General features: G+C 39.7%; 1 protein-coding gene across 1 annotated transcript; it reads left to right on the top strand.

The window, feature by feature from the left end:
• Positions 1 to 1,183: 1,183 nt before the first annotated feature.
• On the top strand, positions 1,184 to 7,465 carry LOC115359618 (protein shisa-5-like). Its single transcript, XM_030052174.1, has 5 exons — positions 1,184 to 1,253; positions 4,175 to 4,331; positions 5,569 to 5,729; positions 5,983 to 6,132; positions 6,973 to 7,465. Exons 1-5 carry the CDS (start codon positions 1,184 to 1,186, stop codon positions 7,107 to 7,109), a joined length of 675 nt encoding a protein of 224 aa, XP_029908034.1. The 3' UTR covers positions 7,110 to 7,465.
• The last annotated feature ends 4,690 nt before the right edge of the window (positions 7,466 to 12,155 follow it).

Raw genomic sequence — 12,155 nt, forward strand, 5'->3', positions numbered from 1 at the left:
TCCTTCCTGGCTGCTGCTCAGTCACTCACACCTTTTCCTGTAAATATGTAACCGAGCCACCAGCTCTGCCCTCTGCTGATTGAAATGCCTTGTGAATAGTTTTACTAAAGTGGCTTACTCTGCGATGAATCTGCAGACTTTTGTTCATGTGACAAGTCAGGGACTGAGCGTTGGCAGTTGAAGAGCCATCCATTTATTTTTTTGAGCTTTTCTCCTTGAGAGCTAAGAGAAAAAAAAATAGTGCTACACATTTTATATGAGTGTTAGTTTCCAGTGTGCTTCACAGTATCATCAGCATACCATCGTTCACTTGGTATTGTTCATTATGCTTTAGCTACTTAACAAGTAACAAGAGGTCACATTATTATGTTAAAATGAATGGATTTTTTTTTCTTTTTTTTTGCACATTTGACTTTTTTTTTTTTTTTTCCAGGTAATTTCCTCTCATATTTTCAACATTTATCAAACTTTTTTTGTGGAGCCATGTGCATACGTTTATTTATGTGCATGCATTTTTTTTTTTTTTTTTTTTTTTAAAGAGCAATTGATTTGTTTGTGTAGTAAAATACTGCAGGTTTGTCTTTTGCCTACACTGTTTTTAGGTCTGTCTTGGTAAATGTACTGTGGATGCTCTGATAGCCTTCTCTTGACCAGTGTTGGGTTTTCAGTGTGGCTTCATTGTGTGTTGTGTTTGTTTGTTTGCTTGTTTGTGTGTATTTGCATGTGTGTGCGTGGATTATAGCCATCTGTGATCTTTTGTGAAAGATCCACCTGCAAAGTTCAGTGCTCTTGCTTCCGTCTGTGCCCTTCATCTAAAACCTGGTAAGGGCATTACTGTGAGAATATGTGAACATGACTTTTATTATTTTGTGAGGGAAGGAAATGCCACTGTATCCGCAGAGTCAAATAAAATACATTTTCCAACACATGGTTTTGTGGTGGTGTCTTCTTAATTGCTGTAGTTAAATTCAAGCAATGAACGCTAGATAGTCACCAAATATTGTAATATAGTTCCAACTGACTGCTGTGATAGAGTTTTTAATTTGCATAATGGTCATTGCAAACAATAACAGTATGTATGGAATGCTGCAGGCCTGCTTGTGAATAGGAAGGGAGGGACAGAGACAGGTTGAAACGTTTACTACAGGGTGGCATTACCTTATTACAAGGAATCACAGCAGCTATGGATTTACGTGTCTCATCCAGTCTTGCGTTGGCTTTACTGTGTGTAACCCTATTCCCGTCTATATCTGGTGAGTTTTTTGGCATTCTTAAATGTAGGAGCTTCATGACAATGTTGTTCAATGAGCCATAACTCGTATTGCATTGAAAACTGACATGGTGAATGAAAAATGGTCAAGTCAAGGCGAGTTATGAGATCTTGAGAACGTGGATGGTGATCTATGAAAATAAATATCACTATAATAGTTACTTCCCTTTCATGTATGTGTGGCAAAGCTGGAAGTGACAAGACCAAAAGAGAAAGTCATGCTGCAGTTGTCTGTTTCGTACTTGAACTCAAATGCACTGAGACACTGAGGCAGGACTGAAGGTAAAATATGATTTATTGCTGGCTTGGTATGGTAGTGAGCTGGCTGAAGCTGTTGGCCAGTGAGGATATGAGGAATGGTCCGGTGTGGGGAGGCAGGCAGGCTGGCAGGGAGGTCTGAGGGCTCAGGGAAAACACAAGGAGGGAGTGGTGGGGTTCTTATGCTGCAGGCTTGAAGAGCAGAGTGTAGGCAGGTATGGCGGTAAATCAGGAGCTAGGGAGGGAGCGTGCCACACCCACAGCACACACACACACACACACACAGAGAGAGAGAGAGAGAGAGTGTGTGTGCTTGTGTGTGTCTGTCTGCCACTGATCTGAGACTCTAGTGGGCCTATCAGCCTAAAATCTTTTATGCACACTTATGCCTGCACCATGAAGAACCTTTTGTGGTTGCTGTGAGAACCTTTGCAAAACATTTGTCTTGGGTACTTTCGCTCTCCCTCCATTCACTGTCTACCTCACATGACCATCTCTCTCTCCATACATATGGCAGCCCCACTGCGTTTCACCGTCTACCTCGCTCTACCACGCAGCTCTCTTGCTGTCCCTCTCTGCTCATACTGCTGGGTCGCTACATCCCTTTCTCACCTGACTCACTGTCCAAAAAAAAAAAAATCCAGGGTGTGTATTGTGTTTTTTGGGTGAGTTTACCACTACTGACAGGCAAGCCGAACACAGGAAACCAGAAGTTCAGGTTATATAGCCCGACATCTCAGCACTGTAAAAAGAAAAAAAAAAAAAAAAAAAAAAAAAGACAAGCACATCAGGTTGGGGTATTTCAAGGACTGTTTACCCAATCTTTATGGGTCTTGAGAGTGTGTGTGTGTGTGTCTCTGTGTGTATGTGTGTGTGTGTGTGTGTGTGTGAGAGAGAGAGAGAGAGAGAGAGAGACACCGTAGTAGTAATTTAGAATTTTGCTTTTTTAGTTTGTGACTTCTGGCAAAGAGCCACAAATGGCTGGCAGGCTACTGTACTGTATTTTATTTTAATTATGCAGTAATTTAATTTGTAATTTGAAAAGTGTTTGATAATACAATTGGCCACTAAGTCTCTCCTGCCTTGTGGTTAGCACATAGGGCAGCCCAGAGCAGGTAGAGCGTTTGATACAGTTTGGAGGAATGCACTCTCGCATAAACTCGCATAAAGTAATAGTTTTGGGTTGCAGAAAAGCAGATATCAACTAAGTAAAGTTTTAATGCAATGGAGAACACCAAGAGATTGTTAATAGCTTTAAATATCTTGGTGTCATTATGAATCATCATTTAGGATTGCCATTGAGGAGCTGCCTAAGCAAGCCATCCCTGCAATGGTTGCCATTATTCAGAAATGTAGAGCTTTTGATTTACCTGTAGATATCTCACCTGATCTTTTTTTCCACATTAGATACATCAGCTATGTTGCATGCATGTGAGGTGTGGGGGTTTTAAACAATAGATATATTGGCAAAACTACACCTCAAATTTCTTAAGTATATCCCAAAAGTTAAAATGACAACTTGCAGTAATATTGACTGTGGGGAAATGGGAAGGTACCCACTTGTGTCGCAGCTACAAAGAGAATTATTGGCTGACAATTGTTTGGGAGATGAATATCATATCTTATTTGAATGTATGAATGTAAGCATAATGATTTATAGACAAAGGTATTTCCCCAAGTATTATTTAAACCACACATCAATGTTTAAATTTATTTTGTTGTTACAATTAGATAAACCAAAAGTTATAAACTTAGTGCCTTTTTGAAGAATGTCCTTCCTCTGCATAAGTAACATTTGTTGTACTTTGTTACGATATTTATGTCGTGTTTGTGCTCAGTACCATGTGATGATCTTGAGTAAATAGGACAAAGAAGAAGAAGGAAAAAGCACTCATAATACCATTATATATATGGTATTATAGAAAAAATCTTTAGTGACAGTATATATCCTGCATTTTAAATTTGACTTAAGTAAACAGGAGAAGGATGAAAAGTAAAATCAACTTTGGTTCTAATTTTGAAGCTTGGTCTTGAGTGTTTGCTACTGTTATGTTGCTGGTTCCTTAACTTGTAAAAAGCATTTTAATATTGTGGCTCCATATCCTGATGGCTAGTTTACACTCTACCAGCCCATCATGTGCTATGTTTCGCCTGGAAAATGTTCATTCTGAAAAGTAATGAGACACTCCAGCTGTCAGATAAATGCCGTAAAAAGTAAAAAAAAAAAAAAAAAGAAAAGAAAAAGAAAAAATCCCTCTGAAGTGTACTAGAGTTAAAGTATTTGTTGTTTCGCAAAACAGAAATACAAAACACATAAACTGAGTTCTGCAATAAAAGTCATGATATAATTCTGACTTCTTACACTGTAAATACTGGAACATTCTGTAGATTTACAGCTGTTATCATCTGTACATCCACAGACACTTCTGATGTACTGTAACTCCATGGAATTATCCGTTTTAGGATTAACAGAAGTGTCTGTACAAAGGATATACTATAAATTAAAAAAAAAAAAATCTATCTTAGGGTTGAAATGTCTGTAAACTTATTTGAAAAGCTACTGGTAATATATGATTGAAGTAAGGCTGAATATATGTGCATAACAGTTGTATGGTTTGACATGGTTATGTGTTTTCTATATTGCAGCTGACTATTGCACAAGCTACTGGGACAGAAACGGTCAATACCATGATCTCAAGCAATGTGGCTTTGATTACTGCTGTGGAAACTGCTACCAGAAGTACTGCTGTTCTGACAGTAGTTACCGTCTAACTGCAGATGAACAAAGACGCTGTCCTGAAAGGTGCTGTCCTGGTTTGTTCCTGTGTTTCACTCCACAATACAGAGATTTGAACCTGAAGGACATGACAGGTGTCAACCTCACATAGAATGTGGACGCTTGACCATCACACCCATATGTGCTTGTTAAACATTTAACTTCAAAACCATGAGAAGGAGGTTTTTCCTAAAGTGTAGTTTTTGTTTTTATTTCAGCTGACAAAAATGTTTTTTTCACACATCTTCATTTTTAAGTTTAGTTTTCCAGACACATGAGCGTCACTGAGGTCAGGCGCTGATTTGGGGCGATAGGCCGGCAGTCGGCATCCCAGTTCATCCAAAAGGTGTTCAGTGGCCTGTCAAGGTCTTCCACAGTAAACCGTCTCTTTATGGACCTGGCTTTGTGCACAGGGGCATTGTCGTGCTAAAACTGACAAGGGCTCTGTCCACCTGTTGCCACAAAGTTGGAGACACATTGTTCTTTTGAATGTCATTGTATTCCATCACATTAAAATTTCCCTTCATCGGAATTAAGGGGCCCTGACCAAACCATGAAAAGCAGCCCTTTTCTCTGGGCACATGGGTGCGGGGTTCAGGTATCCACATGCTGTTAGCCGTGTAGCAGAGGTGGAAGTAACTCATTACATTTACTCACAGAAAATGTAATTCAGTATCTTTTTTGTGTACTTGAACTTTTTTGAGTATTGTTTAAAGTCTATAATTTTACTTTTACTTTACTTTTACTTTTACTTTTACTCAATGACACATTGTGGAACCTTTCACAATAAAATGCTCAGCCAGCAAAGATGAGAAGAGAAATCTGGTTCTGCTTTGTTGCTTCTACTGTTTGTCATTTCCAAATTTCCAATAAAAGGTGCATAGAGGACCATGTAGACTCAGCCATTATGAGTCTACAGGGTCCTCACTTCAATCAACCCTCGGCAGGTTTTTATTCTCTGTGCATTTTAAATGAGCCACTCTTTACTGTGTCTTTTACTGCAGTAGATTTTTACAGCAGAACTTCAACTTAAGTAAAATATCAGCAAAGTAACAGGACTTCTACTTGAGTAGCAATTTGCAGTACCCATCCTACCACTGCCATTTATTGTACATGGATGATTTACTGGATGGTTAACATGATTCATCAGTCTATTACTAAACATCCTGAGCGACCCTTACCAGGAAATTCCAAATATATCAGCCTTATTTATGGTGTTTCATAATTAAATTGTGAAACAAGAATATTTCTTCCTCTTTTCTAGGCCTGTCCATGGAGGAGGAAAGTCATTTTTTACCATTCTGGGTAGCGTTTTAGGCAGTGTCTTCCCCGTCATCACCTGTGTGGGTATCGTAATCTGCTGTTTGTGTCCTTGCTGTCTTCTCTACAAGAAATGTCGCAAAAGAGGCAGCCGCGGGCATCAAAGTAGGACACTAGTGGTAACAGAGCCACAAACTCTTAAATTCAGAGTCCATGCTGTCCTTTGCATTGCATCCAGCTCTCTAGACATAAGCTACTTACACAGCAAACAATGCGGAAGATGTTGCAGAAATTTTGTTTTATGATATAGGAGAATTGACACATCTGTGGCAGAATCTGTCACTTTTTGACAGTCAGCAGATAAATTGCTGAATGATCACCTGATTGACAAACTAACTAAGCCTCTGACTTTATCCAGCTGTGGTAATCAACCCACCCCCTCAGCCGCCTACCCCCTCTGGATATCCACAGCCCTACTACGGCGACCAGTACCCAGATTTCCGGCTTTTACAGCTCCAAGCTGGCCCTGGAGCCACAGCACCACCACCACCACCATATCTGGAAGACAGTGAGTTTTTGCTTGATATTCTCAAATATCTTTACTGCCAAGCTATAGCTGGTCACTTATAGATTGGGCTAGTACTCTGACCAAGGAAGGAAAGAACCAAGAGCTGTCCTTAAAGACTTAAAACATCAAACATGGCTTCAAACTTCTAACTATGAAAATATATTTTAAGTCACTGTATCTGTACAGTGAGGCAAAGTAAGAATTTCATTGTATGGATAACTTGTTTCTCCTTGCATATCACAATAAAGTCTTGAATGAATCTTGAATCTCTTGGTTTGACTCTGGGTCACTAGTAAAATTTGTCAGATTGTCCAGAGTCAGGGGCGCCCGTATATGGGGGAAAAGTTAGGACAATTCCAGGGGCCCTTGCCTGACAGGGGCCCCAAAAAATAGGTAAAAACTAACATAAAATTATTAAACCATTATTATTTTTTTTTTTTTCATGGGGCCCAAAATTCCTGACGGCACCCCTGCCCAGAGTTATCTCTTTAAAAATGACTGATATTTAGACTATTCTACAACACAGTCTCCTTTTCATAACTAATAACAAGTCAGTTTGTTATAACCATTCTTTCTACCTTCAGTAGGATGTGCTTTACACTGTGACATGGGAGGTCTAAATATCTGATTCACTTTAAGAACAAACCTGTAGATGGCTTTAATCTCAATCTGCCAGTGTGCCAGTAGCTGCAACCTGACACTTGATTCTAAAGATTATTGGTGCTGTGTAGGCCTACATTAAAAAAAAAAAAAAAAAAATAGGAAACACAGCTTACTATTTATTTTGTACAACACCAAACTATTTACATTTTTTTTTTCTTGTTGTCTTGCATGTTTTAGGTCCTCCTGGCAGCTCTGCAGTTCCAGTGCCTTATGATCAGATTGCGCTTGCTCAAGGGCAGCCAGAGTACCCCTCCCAGTCTGACTTTGCACAGCCGCCCTACAACCCTTCTTTTATCGGTTATCCCAACCCCTGAATTGGATAACTTACTGGACACAAACGCCACATTTTGATCCCGACTGGACCAGCATCCAGAAATGTGACGTGTCCTGCAGAGACGTCATTATGTCTGTGATTTACAGATGTGTTCATACAAGAAAATACAGCTGCAGAGTCCAAAATCAAAAACAGTGAATAGATTAGTCTTCATTTGCGAGATGTCTAATTTAAGTTAAACTGGGAAATTGGGAAAATCTTTTTTTATTGCAATGTTTCCATTTTTTTTTATTTAGTCCATGAGTAATTCTAAAATTGGTCGCTACATATTGTTGCTTTTTATACAGGTAAATCTTTTTTTTTTTTTTTTTTTGCCGAATATCGAATGATGCTCATTTTCAGCACAGAAATACTGCTCGTAGTACTAACACACTAAATGTCCCAATTTTGAGATATTATTTTCTTTATCCTCTCGGAGCCAGGAGACACAAAAGACTTCAAAGAAAATAAAACTTTAGACTTAAAACACTGTCTTGAAATGCAACTACAATAGAACAAATAAATACAAAGTCATTGCTTCTTAAGTAGTATTAGTAACCACTCATTGGTGATAATGATGATGATGATGATGATGATGATGATGAGGGGTGTGCTTGGGTAATTGCCTCTGCAGCAGTTATAGCCTAGACCGGCATTTTTCTGCTGGTCTTACACTGGCTAATCATTATAATCTTTAAATGACCTTATTCCCAGTTTTTTTCACATGTTAGTATTTAGCTTCCTGTCACATCACATGTTAATGTCACTGCTCATCAAAGAGTGAAGGAACCCAGCTAAGACTCCACTTCCTCCTTTATCTTAACAATAAAAAGCCTGAATCGCCACTAGGGGTCGTTTTTGTCTGACAAATGGAGACGTACAGTACATGGAACATGAGAGTGTTGTTGCAGGTGTTGAAGCAGCTGAGGAGGTGGACATGAAGTGGCCCCCACCACACCTTACAAGTAAATAGATGAATGGTAAATGCAGCAGTGGCCACACCTTGATACTGTGCATGCAGCTGCCTGACATGATGCACTGCCCTCCTCACCACAACATACAGATCGGGATAAGTTTCTTAAGGGCACTCACTCACCATCACTCACTTCTGATGCACACTTTAGTGGCATTGGACAATACAAAATCACAGCCGACTCATAACTGAGAAAAATGTTAAATAAAGCTCTGTTGGGTCAAAGAATGGGACAAGCAAACCTTGCTGAACTCAGCAAAACGTCCATGTGTTTTGTTTCTTAATTTTACTAAGTATGTGTAATAATTTGTTAAAGACCCCAAAACAGATTTGGATTGTATCTATATTTTTTTCTTTCTCAGACAAACAAAAAGAAAAAAAAAAAAAAAAAAACACTCAGAAACAGTAGAGATCTACAGACAAACCATCTATTTCATTAACATGGATAATTTTCCAAAAATTTCCATGCCGGGAGTAAGGGACTGGGAGTGCTACACCGGGTCAAACAGCAGTGACAGGAAAAATGAAAGTATAGATGATAGATAGATAGATAGATAGATACCTTTGCATCGACTATGTGTGTAATGAAATGTATCTGCAACACATCTATAGATTAGAATATGTATATATGGAATAGATCCATAAGCATAATGTATAATTTTCAATATAATTTCTATGTACTAGGTGACAGAGATTTTCAGACTTGGTCAAGCCTTGTGGAAACCATTTTTATAATATATATAAGTCAAAATATAAGTATATATAGAATATATGTCAATATATAATTAATTATAATAAACAGGATGAAGGCAAATGATACAAAAGAAAACAAAACCAAAAACATTACTGCCAAACTGTCTTGAGACTGAAGTTCATCTGTGAAAATCAGTCCAATAATCCGAGGCGCTCTGATGGTGACAAGACATCGTCCTTATCCTGTGGGAGTTTCATTTGGGGGCTGAGCAGCAGTGCAGCAAGCACGTAAAAAGAGTGTTCAAATCAAAAGTGAGGGATTACGTGCAAGATGTTAATGAGAAATCTCTCATCAAAAAATCAAAATAAGGAGTATTAATTCATGAACTTCCTGAGGAAACGCTTCCTAAAATGAAACAGAGCTACTTTTGGGGGAAAAAAAATCCGTGAATATGTCAGTAGCTGGTGCTACATACAATGTGATAAATAACATACGATCTGTTTCACTTGCAGTTATATTGCCAGAATAAGCGTGCTTACATTTAATCCTCTAATACTCAGCACCGCCCCCTCTTAGAGAATCGCCAGCTCTCCATTAATCAATACAGTAATAGTGCTTACTGCAGCTATCCCAGCCACTGGAGAAATGGGGGCTAAAAGGAGGAGCAGGAAAAATGACCCTGCCTATATGTGCTGCTCCTTGCTCACCATCTAAAATAAGCTCTCTCCTTGAAGTGTGGCTCAGACTGCTAATGAGGCCTTGAGCTGTGATGCCACTGTCATGGACAATGTGGCAGAGAGTCTTAACAGCCAGCAGTCACTATTGTTCCCTTCATCTCCCTTCCTTTCTTCCTCTCTCTATTCTCCTTTCTTTCCATCCCTCTGACAGTGCTTTGTTCCTCTGTATAGGCTTTCTCCTCTGGCCTCCTGCCCAAGCTGCCATTACGATATTTTCAGTATTTTCTCAAAGCCCACACCATTCCTTTCTTCTTCTTTTTTTTTTTCTTCTTTTCTTGTTCTTTGTGGAATCCCTCTGGTATTCACGTCTCAAACCACAGCTGCCCGGCACATAGAGAGTGGACAAAAGACACACTATATCATGGGATATATATCTGAAACCAATCTTTTTATGATCATGTTTGAGTTAATAATCAGGGACCATCCAGTGAGTCGTGTGTGGGAGCAAGAATGTGATTTGGGGCTTCCTTTTTTTCCCCACATTGATAACAGAGCACACTCCCTCGGTTTGACAAGATGCATGGAGGAGATGCAGACACAGTGCACTCTCCCACATGCTTGGGAAAACAATCTGTTCCATTACTATGGATAAAGGGTAACTTCCTTCACTTTTTCTGTGTTATCAAATTGAATGAATACACAGATATGGGAAAACTTGCGATTAAAAAAACATAGCAAACCTAGCATGCTCAGAGTTTTTTTTTTTTTTTAACTCAGAGAAGAGTGTGTCATGGTGCCTCCCGATTCCCAAGAAAACAGATACAGCCAAATTTCATGAGCTCTTTTCTTATACCATTTAAGGGCAGTAGGGGGCAGAGAGTGCATGATAGCAGAAGAAGGTCCATGATGCCAGATCACATGAAAGGAATTTAGCCCCATCTCTACCCACCTCGTATGAAGCACTGATCACACGTATCTGAGGTCAGTTTTAATCCTATCAATGATTAAGTAAAGCACTGTAAAGCATTAAGTAAAGTAAAGTATGAAAGCACTTTGTTGTCCATTTGCAAAGAGTCAGTACTTTTGACCTTGAGCAAAAAATCTCCTAAAACCATAAAAAGGACACACATTCAGGCAAATAATTACATTTAATGAAGCCCCCTCAAAACCAGTGGCACTGGTATTTCATCTCTTTTTGCTGTGCAACTATGTGTGTGTGTGTGTGTGTGTGTGTGTGTGTGAGGTCTATTGTGTGTGGAGCAGTTGAAGTGACACACAGACAGCTGCACACAGAAAGAGAGACAGAAATCAGCTGCTGAAAAAAAAGAGCAACTGTGGGCATGTGCGCTCTTTACGAACACTTAAAGTTTGACTTTGCCACATGATCGGGATTATGTTGTTTGTTTAAGTTGCAAAGGGATTACAGCGTGGAGGATATAGGATATAGGTGAAATATTCTGTCGGAAATGCATTTTAAAGCAGCACTTTGCTCAAAAATGAAAACGTTGTCCGTATCTACTCAGAGTCGTGCTTGCTGTGAGCTATATGCAGTCATTTTATTATCTTTTATTCAATATCAAAGAGCTGCAGGAATAGTGGCCAGACTAGACCAGCACTTTTAGACCTGCATTTTTAAACTAGTGAGAGATAAGTTTAAGCATGCATTTGCTGGATTAAGGTTAGAGTAAAAATCTGGGCCTTTTTCAGTTATTTTTAAAATTACTAGTGTAAAACTGAAGTGGCTCACTGTGCCAACATTTCAACATTTTTTTTTTTGCACTTGTTTGAATTCAAAAAGTGGCATCCACTGTATTCACAGCTAAGTTTCACTCGCTACCTCTCTGTGTGTAAGACAAAACAGTTCACCTGTGTTTCAGCTGGGAAAAGTATATAATGACTTGGTTTTCCATCTTCCGGTGAACTGTCCCTTTAACAAATAAATATTGAGACAAATGTTTTCTTTCCACTGATAGGTTTTAATGAAACTGTGCAATTTTCCTGATTATGTCTCTCTTAACATTGCTCTGTCACAACACATATATTTCCCCCACATTCTCTTTTCAGAGGCGCCAAAGGTCTGCAATAAAGTTTCCTGGGTCACTGTGCACATTGCGGCTCCTTTTGTCTCCCGGAGTCATTCCAGATCACTGCCACTGGAAGTTAGATGTCAGGGCTTTCAAGCTCAGATTCTCGGAGAAAAAAGCCCTTCGATTATTTATCTGCTGTATCCGCATTAGCACCGTCTATCTATCGTCTTCACGTCCAAGATTCTGTGCCTCTTTCCCTTCATGCTCCTCAGATCCACAAGCACCTGTACCAACGAGTGGCCAGAAAAGGATGCAGGGTGGACCGTGTGAGCTTAACGGATAAAACAGTCTGGTGTCTTTTCACCCTCTCTCTATTCAATAGCCTCCAAGTATCTTGACAACCTTGCCTGGTATTTTGGCAGCAGTCCCTTGAGTGTTGATGTCAGCTGAGAGAGGGGGGTGCAGGGTGGAGAGACTGAAAGAGAAGGGAGGGGGAGGAGTGAGCGGGCTATTCAAGGCACTTGTCCTCTGTCTCCCTCAGTCACACAGAGCAAGCGGGGGGGAGCACAGAGGAGGGGGAGGCAACACACTTGCACTCACACACACATCCACACGCACACCAGCCAACACGGCCACATTTTCTCAGACTGCTCCAACAGACTGACAGCAGCAAACG

This window comes from Myripristis murdjan, chromosome 5, assembly GCF_902150065.1.
Source record: "Myripristis murdjan chromosome 5, fMyrMur1.1, whole genome shotgun sequence".
Lineage (NCBI taxonomy): Eukaryota > Metazoa > Chordata > Actinopteri > Holocentriformes > Holocentridae > Myripristis > Myripristis murdjan.

Coding starts and splice junctions, on each gene's coding strand:
- LOC115359618 (XM_030052174.1), top strand. CDS start 1,184: ATGGATTTACGTGTCTCATCCAGTCTTGCGTTGGCTTTACTGTGTGTA. Junction 5,730..5,982: donor AGGCAGCCGCGGGCATCAAA/GTAGGACACTAG, acceptor GACTTTATCCAG/CTGTGGTAATCAACCCACCC. Junction 6,133..6,972: donor ACCACCATATCTGGAAGACA/GTGAGTTTTTGC, acceptor TGCATGTTTTAG/GTCCTCCTGGCAGCTCTGCA.